The sequence below is a fragment of the Maniola jurtina genome, chromosome 15 (assembly GCF_905333055.1).
Source record: "Maniola jurtina chromosome 15, ilManJurt1.1, whole genome shotgun sequence".
Lineage (NCBI taxonomy): Eukaryota > Metazoa > Arthropoda > Insecta > Lepidoptera > Nymphalidae > Maniola > Maniola jurtina.
Window position 1 is genome coordinate 3,905,354 of NC_060043.1, and position 16,235 is coordinate 3,921,588.

General features: G+C 39.7%; 3 protein-coding genes across 8 annotated transcripts in view; 1 reads left to right on the forward strand and 2 right to left on the reverse strand.

Moving 5' to 3' along the window:
- Positions 1-7,866, forward strand: part of LOC123872562 (inositol hexakisphosphate kinase 1) — a 62,817-nt gene extending 54,951 nt beyond the window's left edge. For all 3 annotated transcript variants that reach the window (XM_045916893.1, XM_045916891.1, XM_045916892.1), the window contains exons 4-8: positions 1,122-1,245; positions 2,215-2,291; positions 2,841-3,016; positions 4,682-4,887; positions 5,211-7,866. In XM_045916893.1, coding sequence (XP_045772849.1) covers positions 1,122-1,245; positions 2,215-2,291; positions 2,841-3,016; positions 4,682-4,887; positions 5,211-5,736 — 1,109 coding nt within the window. In that variant the 3' untranslated portion in view covers positions 5,737-7,866. The remainder of the gene's footprint in view (positions 1-1,121; positions 1,246-2,214; positions 2,292-2,840; positions 3,017-4,681; positions 4,888-5,210) is intronic.
- A 351-nt stretch (positions 7,867-8,217) lies between these two features.
- LOC123872568 (transmembrane protein 203-like) lies at positions 8,218-9,318 on the reverse strand. 3 transcript variants are annotated; one of them, XM_045916903.1, is made up of 3 exons: positions 9,133-9,318; positions 8,877-9,045; positions 8,549-8,795 (listed from the first exon to the last, which is right to left on the reverse strand). In XM_045916903.1, exons 1-3 carry the CDS (start codon positions 9,280-9,282, stop codon positions 8,686-8,688), a joined length of 429 nt encoding a protein of 142 aa, XP_045772859.1. In that variant the 5' UTR covers positions 9,283-9,318; the 3' UTR covers positions 8,549-8,685. The 3 variants fall into 3 exon arrangements, with proteins under 3 accessions (XP_045772861.1, XP_045772860.1, XP_045772859.1); XM_045916905.1 differs by lacking the exon at positions 8,877-9,045 and having other exon boundaries at positions 8,218-8,795; positions 9,133-9,274; XM_045916904.1 differs by lacking the exon at positions 9,133-9,318 and having other exon boundaries at positions 8,218-8,795; positions 8,877-9,017.
- A 521-nt stretch (positions 9,319-9,839) lies between these two features.
- LOC123872566 lies at positions 9,840-12,680 on the reverse strand. Of its 2 annotated transcripts, XR_006797499.1 has the most exons (7): positions 12,574-12,680; positions 12,200-12,268; positions 11,939-12,063; positions 11,358-11,489; positions 10,878-10,959; positions 10,077-10,339; positions 9,840-9,851 (listed from the first exon to the last, which is right to left on the reverse strand). XR_006797499.1 is itself a non-coding variant. In XM_045916900.1 (6 exons), exons 2-6 carry the CDS (start codon positions 12,247-12,249, stop codon positions 10,186-10,188), a joined length of 543 nt encoding a protein of 180 aa, XP_045772856.1. In that variant the 5' UTR covers positions 12,250-12,268; positions 12,574-12,680; the 3' UTR covers positions 10,074-10,185. The 2 variants fall into 2 exon arrangements, 1 of the variants encoding a protein (XP_045772856.1); XM_045916900.1 differs by lacking the exon at positions 9,840-9,851 and having other exon boundaries at positions 10,074-10,339.
- Between the last annotated feature and the right edge of the window lie 3,555 nt (positions 12,681-16,235).

Sequence of the window (16,235 nt, forward strand, 5' to 3'; positions counted from 1 at the left end):
TTGACATTGATAGAATAAAAATAACTATGTCGTTTTTCATACCAATGAATATTGGAGGTTGAATGGCATGCTTGTGTTAGGGTCGAGCCTCGAGCTCCGAGGGGCGGCTGGCGGGTTTGGTCGAGAGCGCGAGCGCGAGCGGGTCAGGGGTCAGGAACACAATATTAGTTTCCTTGTTGTCGCAAGGGTTGCGGCGCTGCGGCGGCGGAGCGACGCCGGCGGCGCACCACACTACCGCCCCTAATAGCGCCCTAGCGGTAATTTTACATTATGGGTTTGTAAACCTTTACTTAAACCTACATACACCACACTCACAACCAGTCACGTATGACACTAGTTAGACCGCGTCCACGCCAAAAACTTGACGTCCCGTGTTCAAATATTCTCGTCGCATCTTTTACACGGAAATACGTCCACGCTGTCGAAAAGTGCGACGCAATAATTTTCCTAAAACACGACGCACAACGCAAGTTTTTATTCGTGTGGACGCGGCTTTACATGCCACCCCACACGTATGTCATGCTACGCGTGGTGCGTTTAATTAAATCGTAATTAGTATTTTCCTTAATCAGAAACATCTGGCAATAACACGTGTTGTGTTGGATCATTCTGGTCATAGAAAATATTTACTACAGTTTGATTAGACAATACGCGCGGTGTGACGTAGGCTGAGGCGGCGTGTAACAGTGTTACTGGCATATACCTACAGCTCACCACGAAACAAACACGCGCACTGTAACACTAACTCGACATCCACACCTATACAGTGACACATAACAAAAGATATACAAACCCTTTTTTGAAATTACGTAAACGATAATTTTTCACTTTTCATTAATATTTAATTTAAAGCTGGAACTTGTAAAATAGTAAGTAAAAAAACCAAAATATTACATTCGTAGCTTGTATTTAGTAAACCATTGTACCCAGTAACGACCTCACTTGTAAACGTAACTCACTGCCAATAAAAATGTATAGTTATTTAATGCCCCCGCCTTAACCATGTGAAAATGTTACCACCTATGTTTTGTTTTGGAATCTATTATTATTAGAGGCAGTATTAGTCTGTAACTGTGTGGTGTCGTGGAGCGCAGCACTGACGAGGCGGCCGTTTGTTGCAGGCGTGATGCAAGCGTCGACGACGGGAGGCACGAAGCTGGACAAGCGCTACTCGCCCTGTTTCCGCGACGAGAACGGCCGCAAGGCGTCGCTGGGCGGCAAGCGCAAGCGCGACGACGTGTTCAAGTGCGTATCCGGCGCGCGTCAGCCCCCGCCCTCTGGCGTACACTCCTCGACACTTGTCATGTGTCCTTTATCATATTTCAGAGACTATGACGACGCCGGACCGGCAACCCGACGTCGCCATAATTCATACCATCGCAATACTTACATGCCTATTCCACTAACGCGCGACTCGCGAGCGATGCACGACATTCGCACGGCGAGCCGAGAATGTGACTTGCGTCGTGGAGTCGTGGTAATGATACAGTTTGTTGCAACCTAACAATATAACCGATTACGACAGCTCTGTGTTTCAATTTGCTCCTCGTTGCTCATCGCGTACTGCTCCTCACGCACCGTAGATGCTTTACTGCAATCATAGTTCAAAACGCGGACGATGTCAAACGCCACAAACTTTCTTGGGCTCTAGCGAATCACGTGACAGACTTGTACAGTACAGTTGGCTTCACAAAAAAATAACTGATCTTTAATTAACGTAGTGGGTTTATCGACAGGGATGTGTCTGCAACTTTTCGTTCCCACAGGATGAAATAACAGTGAAACATTACCCGGCAGGAAAGATTACACAACGTACTTTAGAAAGAGATATCAGCAGCTTCGGCTTCGTAGAGCGTCGTCTCTATCACTCACACTTATGTGACGTTTTGTTAGTCTCAACGATAGACAACCGCCGATTATCTCCCTCTAAAGTTGGATGTGTTTCCTACCGAGTATTGTACCTATGTACCTATGCGCGAAGTCCCCTCGGATGGTATTTGTAACCAACTGCACACCACAGCACAAATAAGTCCTACAATAAAGCTACTGCATAGGTTTATCATGTGACCATTTGTGACGATTGATTATATTAAATCCGTTAAAGTAATGCGCAGCATTTATCAGGTGCGTGCGGATTAGTATGCGATCTGCTTATATGTTAATCGTAGCTTTTAGCACGTATGCGGCCTTTTACAGTACCGTTTCCTCTTGCAGATTTAAAGTGCACCGAAACGGCAATGCTAACGAGGTGCTTAAGAGCATTGCGCACATGGACAACTCGAATAAGCAATGTAAGTCAATATTTTGCTAGACCGTATCTATATTTTCCCGCTATTGCATTATCAGTGTTGGTTCACAAAACAAGGTGCATACGTATATTTGCCCTTATACGTTATTTATGATGGCAATAATTTCCTTATCATATTCTAGTTATTATTTATGTGTTATAAATTAGATAATTGAAGGACCTAAATGTCCTTATGAGGCTCCAAGATCCAAATATTAGGCTTCGCCCGTGGCTTGAAATATGAATATGAGTGGAAATCTGGCCACTTGAGCTATGTCATTTTGTTCGCAATTGGCATCTGTACCTACTATTCTAAATCAATTATTTAAGCTGTTACGAACCGTTACAGTAGCACTAGGCTACAGAACTACTTACGAACATAGTGCATACTAAGCTTTAGAGTAGGCTGAGCTGGGAACCTTAATTATTTATTGTTTCTGCAAATTTTCTGCTTATTTCCTCATGATGAGTGCAAACCCAATTTTAGTATATAGGCTTTTGCCTCAATATGTTCTAGCTACTTCGAATAACAGTAAGATTATGCTTGGTCCAGACTTCCTGATGATGGAGAACATAACGTCGTCGTACCGGCGGCCGTGCGTGCTCGACCTCAAGATGGGCACGCGCCAGCACGGCGACGACGCCAGCGCGGAGAAGCGCACCAAGCAGATCGCCAAGTGCGCCGCCAGCACTTCCGCCACGCTGGGCGTCAGGCTCTGCGGCATGCAGGTGTGTAGTGTTTCTTCTTCTAGTAGCATCTCCAATCGGAGTTTGGCAATCATTAAGGCTTACTGGATTTTGTTTACCACTACCCTAAACAGGGAACTTGTACTCTTATTGAACCACTGGCGAAGGTTCTTAAGCCAAGATGTTCGCCTACGGCCAGGTCTACGTTTGCCTATGTAGTGTTTAGAAATATCTAATCTCTTAACGTGATGTAACGTAACGTATAAAGTAAAGTAACGTATAAAGCTGCAACGTGGACACTGATAGTTGGCCTTGCCCAAAGTCGCTCAGCGTGCGATAGAGCGGGCTGCGTTGGGTGTCTCTCTAATACTAACTCTCTAGAACCAAAGTGACCGACATAGTCAACTAATTAGCAAACTGAAGTGGCAATGGGCCATGACCATGTCCAGCTGTGGCCGCAAGTAGGCTAATTGATTGATTTCAATTTAAGGCAGTTGTTCTTCCACCGACAAGGATGATTAGCTGTCAACTATTTTCTCGCTCAAGAAACTTACAATTGATGTGTGATACCGTGTCATTAAAAGAGATAAATACTTATATATTAATAGTTAATCGCTGACTGTACGCACTGTCGCGCGCGAGAACTCTCTCTCCACTCACTCAGCGAATATCTTGGCGGTCAAAACACTCGCGAAGTTTGCTCATAGATTAATACTCGCACACTCGCTCATAGCCCAGCAACAAAACTATCCCAACTACACACTCGCTTCTCGTTGCTCGTCAACTCGTTTCGTTCGCGACATAGTTGTATATTGAGTTTGACACCACACCACTATGATACATACTTCATATGATATTACTTGCTCATTTACAAGTAGCACGCGCATATTAAAGCATTTCTTCAGAAACTAATCTGGGTCAATCAGTAGCAGTTGCAGAGCCTCCGTTCGAACGAGATTGGCTTGTCATTCGTGACGTCATGTTACGTGTGAGCAAAAATGAGTTCGTACGAGTCGGGCAGTATCTAACGACTAAGGTAACGCTCATTGTGTTCATAAACTGTTGTGACTGCGATGTGCAGAACTTGGGGCTTTAACGTGGTAGTTTCCGATCGCGAGCTCCTCTGATTGGCTGATAGTTGATACTCTGTCTGCATGCTATATGCTAAAAATGCATCGTTTCAGCAAAAAATACCATAAATGCAGCCAATCACAGCCGTTGAATTTGTAAGTGATGTAGCTTTTTTGGAATCGACCGGGCTTAAGGCAAAGAATGCTATTACTATGTGAAGACGTGGTACTCACTCCCCCCGCATTGAACGAATTGAGGCGAATTTCTAAAAATTACATAAAGTTCAATACTGATATGTAGGTAATATTTCAAAATTTGCTTTGATTCGCTACCAATATGAATCGACCCTAAGGGTACGACTAGTAGTAGTATATAAAGCCTTGTCCTTGTCAAAAGCAGATGATTAAATCCGGTGCTCGATTGTAGTAAAACGACACAATGTCACGATCTGAATCACCTTCGATTGGTTGACGTTCGCTCACTATTGGCTACAATGCATTGTTGCAACAAGAATACCATAAATTCAGCCAATCATAACGATTGAGATTGTAATAATGATTGATGCTGGTTTTCGGGAATCGACCAGCTGGTCTCTTGTCAGTGTCAGGGGTGTGCTCAAGGTGTCATTGTTTGTAGGTGTATATGCCAGAGAAGGGGTCCTGCGTGCGACGCGACAAGTACTGGGGCCGCGCGCTGTCGGAGGGCGGGCTGCGCGAGGCGCTGCGGGACTTCTTCGCGGCCGGCGGCGGATTGCGCGCGCGCGTCGTGCGCCGCGTGCTGCGCGACCTGGACGCGCTGGGCCGCGCCATCGCCAAGCAGACCAGCTATAGGTTCTATTCCACGTGAGTCACATCGCCATGCGTAGGGATACTGTGAGATATGTGAACGAGATATGTTGAGATTGTGCATCAAGTGCTGAAAACGCCTTGCCACCGCCAATTCAAAAAGTGGAATTTTTGCCCCGGTAGGAGAGAAAATGAAAGATTAATACTTAGAAGTAACTTCGAGAAAAGCTCCTCCTCGTAAAGGAACTGTTTAGAGAGACATTATTTTATCAACGAATTTTTATATGGTGGTAGAATGATGATTTACTTTTGTCTCTTTATTTTTGTTCTGTTGTGGTCTGGTAGTCAGTTCTTCTTCAAAATAGAATGTTTTGTTGCAGGTCGTTGCTCATAGTGTACGAGGGCGACGTGCCGTGCGCGCAGCCGGCGGACGAGGCGGGCGAGGCGAGCGCGTCCGGCTCGCACTTCGACATGTCCACGCTGCACCACGAGATCGCCGCGCCGCTCACGCACTCGGAGGAGACCATGGGCGGCTACGAGGAGGGCGAGGCGCCCGCCGCCGACGTGGCGCACCCGCCCAGCCCCGACAGCGCCGACAGCTGGATGGCGTACTCGTCCGCCAGCAGCGAGTCGTGGCGCCCCGAGGCCGAGGCGGCGGGCGAGGCCGCGGCCGAGGCGGAGGCGAACGGCAAGCGCGCGCGCGCCTCTCCGCCCGCGCCGCCGCCCGACGAGCGCGTCGACATCCGCATGATCGACTTCGCGCACACGGCGTACGCGGCCGCCGAGGCCGAGTCGCCGCTGGCCACCAGCACGCCGCACCACGGGCCCGACTGCGGCTTCCTCACCGGCGTGGACTCGCTCAAGCGCCTGCTCACGGAGATCCTGCACCCGCAGCCCTACAGTTAATGAGCCCCGGCGCGCCCGAGACCCGCCCCCGTCGCGCTTCCGGATCGTTACGGAAGAAACTCATTTCTTTGAAAAATTTAAACATACGACTGATATCTCCTATTGGTAGTAGTGAAATTTATTACACAGTAACGCCAGGCGATCGCCTCGAGAGGACGAAAGCGGCGTATTTCGCTTCGCCCGACGCTCGCTAGGCGTCAAGTGACTTCCTCCTCGCGTGGCCGCGTAGCGGTTCACGCACTTAGTGAATGTTGGCGGTACAAAATACGTTAATTTAATGTAAAATTATAATTTCGAAGGGACCCAGTAGCTAGTCTAAAGTGTATTTTAAGTATTACTATTAAGTTATTCCAGATTGACGTGCTTTTGTATTATATCCCCTCGTTATTTCTACGGGTCTTGTTGACCTTTTGAAAACACGTTTTCCTTCAGAATCGAGTAGACATTCCCTGTCATTGTTAGTTAGTTTGGCTTGGATGATAAGTGCAAAAATTGGTTAAGTGTGATATTCTGTTTTGCATTTAAATATCCCGACTCGTATTAAATAATTTGACTTTATTCTTAAATTCAATTATAAAACCAAAGTAAAATAAATAGTCTGTTCAAAAATTAAACAATTGACATGAATTTTTGGGTTGACTATGTTTCAAATAAAATAAAAAAATATAATTTGCCAGTATATTTCCGATTGTATCTAGACATTTTGTAATATTGTGTAATATAAAGAATAAAAAAATATATTATATTGAAATGTAAGCAGTATTATTAGTTTGTGTGACGGGATTAAGTTTGGTTTGGAAATTGATTTGAAATTGGCATGGGTGCTAGTATGTAATACACTGCCAAGATAAGTGAAATGGACACTTTGTATGTACTTTGGAGTTTGCTACGTGGGATAATTGAATAACTATTTGGAATGAGGCTGACATTGCCAGCCAGTTTAATGCCAGACACATTTGCAACAGCCCATTTCATTCCACAACATGCAGCAATACAAGTGTAATGTTTTATTATGATCAAAAACTGCCAAACACACAAATGTGTTATCAAGTGAATGGCGTGAGGTGGGGTGGATTTAAAGTGCAAACAAACTAAAGGTTGTGATGCTGTGTGATGCCAGATTAGGCGGTAGGAGTCGTACATTTAAGACATAGTGCTCTGGCATATCGCTCACAACACACTCAGATTGTTTGATAGTCTATAGTCGCCAGAAGGAGTGCCACACAGAAGTTTGTTTGCACTTTAGGGCGGGTGTGTCTGCACCATAATGGTTCCAACACACTTGAGCTGCGCTGCGCCGCAGCTTAACATAGTTGTTTGTATGAAGCAAGGCGCTGCCGCATCGCGCAGCTCAGCGCAAATGCGTTTGGATCTTAAGTGTTGTGTAAACAATCAGTGTAAATCATCTAGCTTGCACACAAATCAATGAATGTTTTGCCATTACTGCAAGGCCACAACTTTAGATAACTGGTGAAGTGATAACAAAAGACAGAAACATGAAGCTGATAAGTTGTTAAGGTTATGGGGTTTCTGGTCTTTTGTTTTTAATCACCTATCACATTTAGTGCTTGCTCACAAAGTTAATCATAAAATAACATACATATTGTTAGTTTACCACAAGAACTCATTAATAATTGCTAAAAATCATCAAGTAATTTAGCTTACAACAACTAAGAATTCATCAAGATGAGTTTCATACTTACCTTGTCTTGAGGAGCTCTGTTGTTCGAAACTATATATTGCAATTAATAAGTTCTTGCAGTAAATAAATGATATTATTTTCAGTGTTTCCATATCAATCGCAAATATTATTTTTGCAAGCCAGTTCAGTAAGAACACAGTAAACTGTCAGTTTTGTGACAATGCTGTGGCCCTGCCTAAGAGTTAGCTAACATTCATTTGTGCTGCATTCGTCACATCATGTTTGTTACTATTTTTTAATTGTGGGATAAATTTATAAAAAGTACCTGGTTTAGTTAGGATGCTAGGATGTATTATAAATTATCGTTTACGTCTGTTATTTTAAATAACTGTATGACACACTATTTTGTTATTAAATTTTAAGTGTAAAATAATTTTTCGTTTTTAATTAGCACTATTCTAAATGTAATAAAAGTATTTTGACCGAAACAAGAGTTTAATTTCATATCGACTGGTATTTTAAGTCAAAGGACATTGTTTTAACAAAGAGCATATTATAATCTTCTGATTTTGTTTTTATTCTGCTTCTCTGCAGTATAGGTCAACACTTCTAATTTTATCCAACTCATTGAAAAAATTAGTTTCTTTCATGCCTGGAAGTCATAGATTTTGTTTCAATAAGGGCCTGCATAGAGTAGGAGTATAAATAAAATAAAACTTTTACTAGTTTTTCACCATACTATCCGATGATGCATATCTCTTAAGTGATGCAGTTCAGAAGGTAACAAAGTTATTCACAGACTGTCATCTGTGCAGGCCCAAGTTAAATGAAACCAATAGTTTTTATGTTCTGTATATCTTTATTACAGAAAAGTTAGATAAAAACATGATTAAATCTTTATTGATGTAACTGACAAGCTCTTACAGCTATGAGCTGCAATAAAATAAACAGTGGAGCAAACACTTCACTATATTCTATTGCTGAGTCACCTTGAAGCTTTCTACATAGTAAGAACTTAAACACAAATGTTAGACCTAAAAATATACAACTCCAGGATACCCTATACAGTGAGGCTTTGTAGGAGACTTCTAAAGTCATTCTTATACACACTATGCAACAAAAGTATGCGTTCATAGCATCACTCACAAATAATGGGGCAAATATTGTCCACCATGCACTGTTCACCACACCATCGATCTTAAGAGCAAGCAGCGCAGTGAATATAGCAATTGTAATCAAATTTATCCATATTTCAAAAACAGTGAGTCCCAACCACTGCACAATCTCGTTAAGTGTGAAAAACATGTTTACTTGTTGGACCCAAGCATTGCATTCCTGAATATCCGGATGTGAATTGATGAGGAATGTCTGACCTGAGCATCGAAGTCTACATCATCTGTCAGTGGTTCCAGATCATCTGCCAAAGAATCATTACACATTTTAATCTTAGTAACAACTTTAATTCGATATTTTACTGTATCAACAAAGTACAACTCACCAATAATATCGACTGTTCCAGTATTTACTTCAATTTGACACGTTCCAGCGAAAAGAAGTTCCAGCTGGAGTGCCAGGTTGCAACACCTTTGTATGGCTGCTCCCAAACCATGCAGTATTATTTCTTTCTCACCCTTGGACAAGAGACCACAGCATTTTTCAAGCTGGGCCTAAAAATAATGACAGTTGTCAATATTATAATAAGTTTTAGTGTCTCCAAAAGTAATATTTGTAAAACAAATAAAATTTAAGGTTACCTTGAAATTAGTCTTTTTGGTTACAAATATAACATTTTCGCCTTCAACAGGTCGCACTGGTAATCTCTTTTTAATAGCATATTTCTTATTTGGGAGGCGTTTAGGATTTCTTTGATCTTGTTTCTTTTTCACAATATTTTCATCTCCCATATTTAGTGTCAAATCTGATTGACATTCACATTCACATGTCAATCCTGAACTGTCAAAGTTCACACTCCACAGACTGTAAGTGCAACAGAGCACTTATTTACAGAGGGTACTCGCCAGAAGCTATGGATAACTTCAAACAATGCAACCATACAAGTTACATCCATCAACAATGTTTTACAGTACAACCAAATTAATAATGCGCATAGAAATCTTCGTCACTGTTCGGCAACGGTCGTATGATACACATGATATTGACTCCTATTTGTTTATAACAAGGTGCAAAATGCAAGTGCATTGTTTAGGGCTCTTACGATTCAATGATTCGGAATACGACAATTAGCGAAGATCTGCATGCGCATTATTAATTTGGTTGTACTGTACGCTTTGCCAAATAATTGTTCCATCACAAAATTAGGTTTTCGAGTTAAATTTTGTGGGTAGGTAGGTGACTAACTATTTAATGTATGAGTAACCAGAAATTAAATGCATTTTTACGCGGATAAATTTCTTTTATTTTTCAAGATCCACCTAAACTTCAAAAATTGTTCACAATAATATTAGTTCGATACCTTGTAAGGACCTGTATCTAAATGTTAGGTGAGCACCATATCTCTGATAGGATTAGTAATTCTCGCGCGATTTTTTCCGCTCACGTAATTTAGCTATATTTATCCATAATCCTAACACGTTGGTCGATTACGCTGCGTCTTGAATAGCTACCTACTTCAGAAGTGGGTATCTTTAAAAAAACTACTAAAGTACGATCGATCGCCGTAATCCAATCAAGGTAAAACAATCGATTGTTTATTTTCTAGATAATCTACAACTCTACTGCACACATGGAGTACAATAATTACAACTTTCTGGTAATTAGTTAAGTAAATGTTTCAAATGAAGGAATTTCTATGCAGCTGCTGGTATAGGCGGTTCTGTGCTATTAAGAGGACGTAGAAACGGCATTGTCGTGGAGGTGGTGTTTCTTGATCGACGGAATCTTACAATCAGGTTACGCGTCAGCTCTCTTTCATGTGGTGACAATTCCGGCTCAGCAGGTGGCCTAAATAATAAAGTAAAACATTTACCTATCCAATCCTGTAAAACCTGCAAAGAGAACCTACTAGGTAAAATACTATGTTTTAATGTAATAGATCAACTAGAGTGGTTTGATCTTCTGGTTATAGTTTATCCCGAAATGGAAGACCCGACATGAACGTCAAAATACCTCTCTACCGTCTAATCTCTCTCACTATTTCTCTTTTTCTCTAATTTTCACTGAAGCCAAGATGTTTGTTTTCTACCAATCTGGTTACTGAGATGACGTGATCATTATCACGGATGTACCTACCTCTTAACAATGGATCTAAAGCGCCGATGAATGATCCACTACATGGTCGATGGATAGATTTGGAATAGGTACTACGGTGTACAAGTATCACGGCTAGGAGTAGACATGGCGCTTTCGTCCGATTCAAAATGTAAATCTAGTAAGATGTGACACACAAAAAGTAGGACACTAAATTCATCGATGCATCTGCATATTTATCGAACTCAGGATTCAAGTTCCTTAATGCATTTAAATTAGCAAAATATCTTACCTTTGTGTTTCAAGAAGGACAACTGGGGTTGCAGATGTCTCCAAGTAAACGCGTTCGCCTGGCCTTTTGGTTTGGTCGATCTCTTTATATAAATAAATAGGTAGGTAAGTATTAAGTAGGTACGGCAAGAATACTAGATCTAAGTAGATAATATTATATTTGCAATGTTAAGGGACAGAATCCATAACGAGGAAATTCGTAGAACTAAAGGGAACGACACAGCAAGCTCATTAGCATTAGCAAGCTGAAGTGACAATGGCCACGTATGCCACAGAACTGGTTCTGGAGTAGAGACCGTGAGCCAGCAAGCGCAGCGAGGAACGATCTTCAGCTTGCTAGACCGGGAAGTGTTCGTATGAGGAAGTTGGCGAAACGTTTCTGATAATGCGCTCGAGGAAAATTCTAGTACGCAGCAGTAGATGCAATCAGGTCATATATTTTTCTTTGTGAGGAACTTATGAGTAATGAGTATGAGCTCACCAAGAAGAGGTGCCGGCGCAGACTCGACTTCTGACAGGTTGACGGCAACCAGTCGCACGATTGGTCGACTGTCGGCGCTGCCGCCACCAGATCGTCTTGACGTCGTCGGTTCAGTCGTCGTTCGAGAGGTCACTGTCAATAAAAACATTAATAAATAAATAAGCTGTAAATAAAAGCATAGTTTTTGAAGCTATACCTAAAAATGTAGTTATTCAAAATACCTTAAGGATCTTTAGTACACTGCATTTGACCACAGTTTTTTAATAATCTCATGGAAACTTCGATTTTCCAGGATAATAAGAAGCGTATGTTCGTCCACGGGATGTAAGCTAACTTTTTGCCATCAAAATCGGTTAAACAGATAATCCGTAATAAGGTAACAGACAGACATTTTCTCATTTGTTATATTAGATAGGTAGATAGTATATTTGCCAAGAAACTGCGTCCATTAACTTACTTGAAATGAATGTAAGTAGGTAGGTATGTAAAGTAACGTAGGTAACTAAGTACATAAGTAAAAATAATAATATGAGAGGCGGGAACTGCGATCGATTCGGCGTCTTAATGGGCTTTACACTTACTTGCAAAGAAAGCAAGTTCTTTTTGAGCATAATGATATCCAACTGATATGCCGTACACTATCAGTATGATGATTGTAAACATCATTAACATGAGCAGGAAAGCACAGCAAGTCCATGTTAGCACTCTGAAGTAGAATAAAAAACTAACTAATATAATATAAACCATTTTTAGAATTTCATTACATGAATCAATGCTAAAACGTATCAGTTAACTTCTAGAGTACCTACCTATACCTAAAGATAAAACGTAATATTATTTACCTCTCAACGCAGAATACTATAGAACAAAATACTGATTGTATTAAGCCCATGTTTCACTACTTTTTGAATCTGGAAAAATAAATTAAGCTTTTCACTTCTAAAGTTTAGGCGCATTTTGAAGCAATCTTAATTTTTTGACCCAGTGGTCTCGTTCGTTGGCTTAACGCAACATCGCGTACCTACTTCACCTCTCCGTAGAGGCAAAGAGTAGGTATCACTACATTATGCGTAGAGGTACCGTTACTTTTTGATTATAACAGTACGTATTTAGGCATTAGGCAATCCGTTTCTAAGCTCTTGCTTCAAATTTTGGTGACTAACTGTGTACGCTATGCTATATTTATATTATAGCTCTCATGTAGGTAGGTACTTACGAGCGAAAGTAGGTAAACTCAATTCACTGTTAGTTAAAATAATTTTGATGAACAAGATTACCTAAAAATTATAATAGGTAATTAAAATAGATACAAAAGATCACAAGGTAAATAAATAGTTATCATTGCAAAGTAGATGGTAGGCACATAATTGACACAATTAAAAATGTCATGTCACAACACATAAAAATATTCAAATGTTATTTGGCCAGTGTGAGATCCAAGTGAAAATTGAAATCAGAGTGAACTAGTGAAATCTATCAAATTCAGTTATGACATAGCACCACAGTCGGATAATCCATACTAATATTATAAATGCGAAAGTGTGTCTGTCTGTCTGTCTGTCTGCTACGTTTTTACGGCCCAACCGCTGAACCGATTTTAATAAAATTTGGTACAGACTTGGGATACATCCCGGGGAAGGACATAGGCTACTTTTTATCCCGGAAAATCAAAAAGTTCCTACGGGATTTTAAAAATCGAAATCCACGCGGGTGAAGCCGCGGGCATCCCCTAGTTCTATATATTGGCGTATTTAGAGTATAAAATTATCCGACTATTTGTCTATCCATGTGCAGACAGCATGCAGACAGACTTCTCTTCCACTGTGTTGCTCGGATCTTTTTAGGACCCTGTAATGGAACCCTTATAGAATCACTTCGTTGTCTGTCTGTCTCTGTCCGCCCGTCCGTCCGTCTTGTCCACAGATATGTGTCTTGTCTGTCAAGAAAACCTATAGGGGACTTCCCGTTGACCTAGATTTGGTAGGTAGGTAGGTAGGTTTTAAAGCACAAGTAAAGAAATAAATCCGAAAACCGTGAATTTGTGGTTACACCACAGAAAAAAATGTGTTTCAATTTTCAAAGTAAGATAACTATACCAAGTGGGGTATCATATGAAAGGGCTTTACTTGTACATTCTAAAACAGATTTTATTTTTATTTTTAAGCATAATAGTTTTTGATTTATCGTGCAAAATATCGGAAAAATACTCAAGTACGGAACCCTCGGTTCGCGAATCTGACTCGCACTTGGCCGGTTTTTCTATCTGTATATCTACCTATTAGCTGTACCGCTAAACAGAGGCGGCTTGCGAGGTAGGATGCAGGTTGCGGGAGGGTGACACCGATGTACCTATATTATTCTGTGCCGATGTTCTGAATCCATTACTAACAAGTAAGTTTTTGTAAAGCCTCAATAGCTCAACGGTTATAGAAGTGGACTGAATTCCGAGAAGTCGGCGGTTCAAACCCCACCCGTTGCACTATTGTCGTACCCACTCCTAGCACAAACTTTACGCTTAGTTGGAGGGGAAAAGGGGAATGTTAGTCATGTTAGTTTAGTTTAGTAACCAGTAGTTTAGTTAAAATGGCTAATATTCTTTAAAAAAAATACTGATTCACATCTGACTAGCCGACGCTAGCTTACTAATGGCTACAATGAATTTGTGCAACAAAATTCATTATTCAGCCAATCACGACAATTGCGATTGTAATAATGATTGTGTTGATCGTATTAATGATTGAACCCACCTCTTACACTTGATCGACTTTACCCACGGAACTGGGAATCAGCTTATTCTGTACATTTATCGATTCTTGACTAGCACAGCCTTATGCCTTAATACTATAACACAAAAAACCCCCCGACACAAAAACCTCTATAAGAAAACTAGAAAAGAGCTGATAACTTTCAAACGGCTGAACTGATTTTCTTCGATTATAGCTAAGAACACTCTCGATCAAGCCACTTTTGAAACAAAAAAAAAAACTAAATTAAAATAGGTTCATTCATTTAGGATCTACGATGCCACGACAGATTCACAGATACACACGTCAACCGTATAACACCCCTTTTTTTGGGTCTGGGGTTAAAAATTGGTGGTAGATAGATATATTATTTAAATAAATACAAAATTTAACAGCGATTATGAACTTTATTAAACAACTTGTATAATAAAATACAAATACATACAACAGTCTCAAAATAAGGCACAACCAATATAATGCTTATCGAAGTTTCGCTTACGGATGGAAGCAATCATTTTTTTTAATAAAAATAAATAATACTTAATAATAATGGATTGGTAAATGGATTCTTTGAGCAATTTTGCAATAATCCGTGAAATCTTAATAAATTCAGCCAATCACAACAATTGCGATTGTAATAATGATTGATGCAGGTTTTTCGGAATCGACCTACAGGTGTTTGACAACTGTTCAAATCAGTATTTTTTTTTCAAACCGCAAACGTCAAAACATGCGTTTCGCATGCGAGCTTTTATGAAATACTGGCATATGACGTCACAATGATCTGACGTGCTTTTTTAGTTTAATCGATAATTTAAAATGGCTATTACACTTAAAACTAACAAAGAACGTGGATTTTACGTATTTTGGAAGACCCTCTATTCAAATTCAAAATATTTTTATTCAATTAGACTTTTACAAGTAGGTACTCGTTCTTTTGAGTCGTCAAGAGCATCTACCTTTATTTAATAAACACTGAGAAATAATTTATTTTTGACATAGCAAATACCGTATTATAATATCGACTGTTTAGATTGTTACTAAAGTCTTATAATCAGAAGATAAATCAAAATTAAAAGTTTTGAATGAAAGTTAATGTAGTAGTAAAATAAAGTTTTCGACTGTGTCAATAATAATATTTTTTTTATCATCAAACTACAAACGTTCTTAGCCTAGTAAATACCCCAAAAGTTTTCATATTGCATGTAGAAAAATAGAAGTCATTTAAAATAGAAACTTAACTTTTCGATTTACGTATCCATATACTATTATTATACTGGTAAATGCGAAATTTGGACAGCTTACACCCTGCAGACATAAGACACATTTGTCCCAGAAAATCTAAGTTCTCACGGGTTTTTTTAGAAACTAATCCATGGACAAAATTATGGACATCATCTAGTTGAAATAAATGTGAAAGCTTTTGGAACAACTGCAATATTAGTTAATTTAAACAAACTTAATTACAAATCAGTTTAACTAGGGTAACACTTACTAACAAAATTTAAATGTACTTTTATTGCTTCGATCGAAATAAGTATATAAAAACACATTATAGAACAAATACATTCACAAATAATACAACATATACATTTATACAATCATACAAATTGCTTTTTTATACAAAAATATAATTTAAACTTGGTACATTGTTATCTTAAAGTAGTTTGAGAATTTAAAAATAAACATATAAAAATATCACCACAAAAAACGACAAAAAGAATATACCTAACAATAAAAATATATTGATTCTCGATAAGTTATTTTTTGTGATCCTATATTTTCAATATACACTATAAATAGAGGTCTCATAAGCCATGAACACACTCAACAAAATTTCGTAGAGCAAATGTATGATTGCCAGTTCTAGGTAAACAAAAATAAAAGCAGCTTGTCCGGGCTCGGCATTCACAGGGGCAACACTTTTAAACTTCGAATTTAATGGATTTTGAACTCTATCTTCTAGTCAATAAGTGCAGCAGCTATGCCAGCGTCGTGAATAGCTGCGGAACAAGTACGGTATAGTAGCAAAACACCCTAACTAAAAGAAGCAACGCGGTCGAAGGGGCTTGATTTTGAATCATATCTTATAGACAATAAAATACTGTTTCCTGTGTAGAAGCGCAACAAGAAA

What these genes read in the sequence shown, in the direction of transcription:
- LOC123872568 (XM_045916903.1), bottom strand. Translation starts at nt 9,282, where the DNA reads ATGGGAGATGAAAATATTGTGAAAAAGAAACAAGATCAAAGAAATCCT. An exon ending in CCAAAAAGACTAATTTCAAG is followed by an intron (nt 9,046 to 9,132) that starts GTAACCTTAAAT and finishes CATTATTTTTAG; the next exon opens with GCCCAGCTTGAAAAATGCTG. An exon ending in TGGAACAGTCGATATTATTG is followed by an intron (nt 8,796 to 8,876) that starts GTGAGTTGTACT and finishes ATTCTTTGGCAG; the next exon opens with ATGATCTGGAACCACTGACA.
- LOC123872566 (XM_045916900.1), bottom strand. Translation starts at nt 12,249, where the DNA reads ATGGGCTTAATACAATCAGTATTTTGTTCTATAGTATTCTGCGTTGAG. An exon ending in TGCGCCGGCACCTCTTCTTG is followed by an intron (nt 10,960 to 11,357) that starts GTGAGCTCATAC and finishes ATTTATATAAAG; the next exon opens with AGATCGACCAAACCAAAAGG. An exon ending in GTCCTTCTTGAAACACAAAG is followed by an intron (nt 10,340 to 10,877) that starts GTAAGATATTTT and finishes TTTATTATTTAG; the next exon opens with GCCACCTGCTGAGCCGGAAT.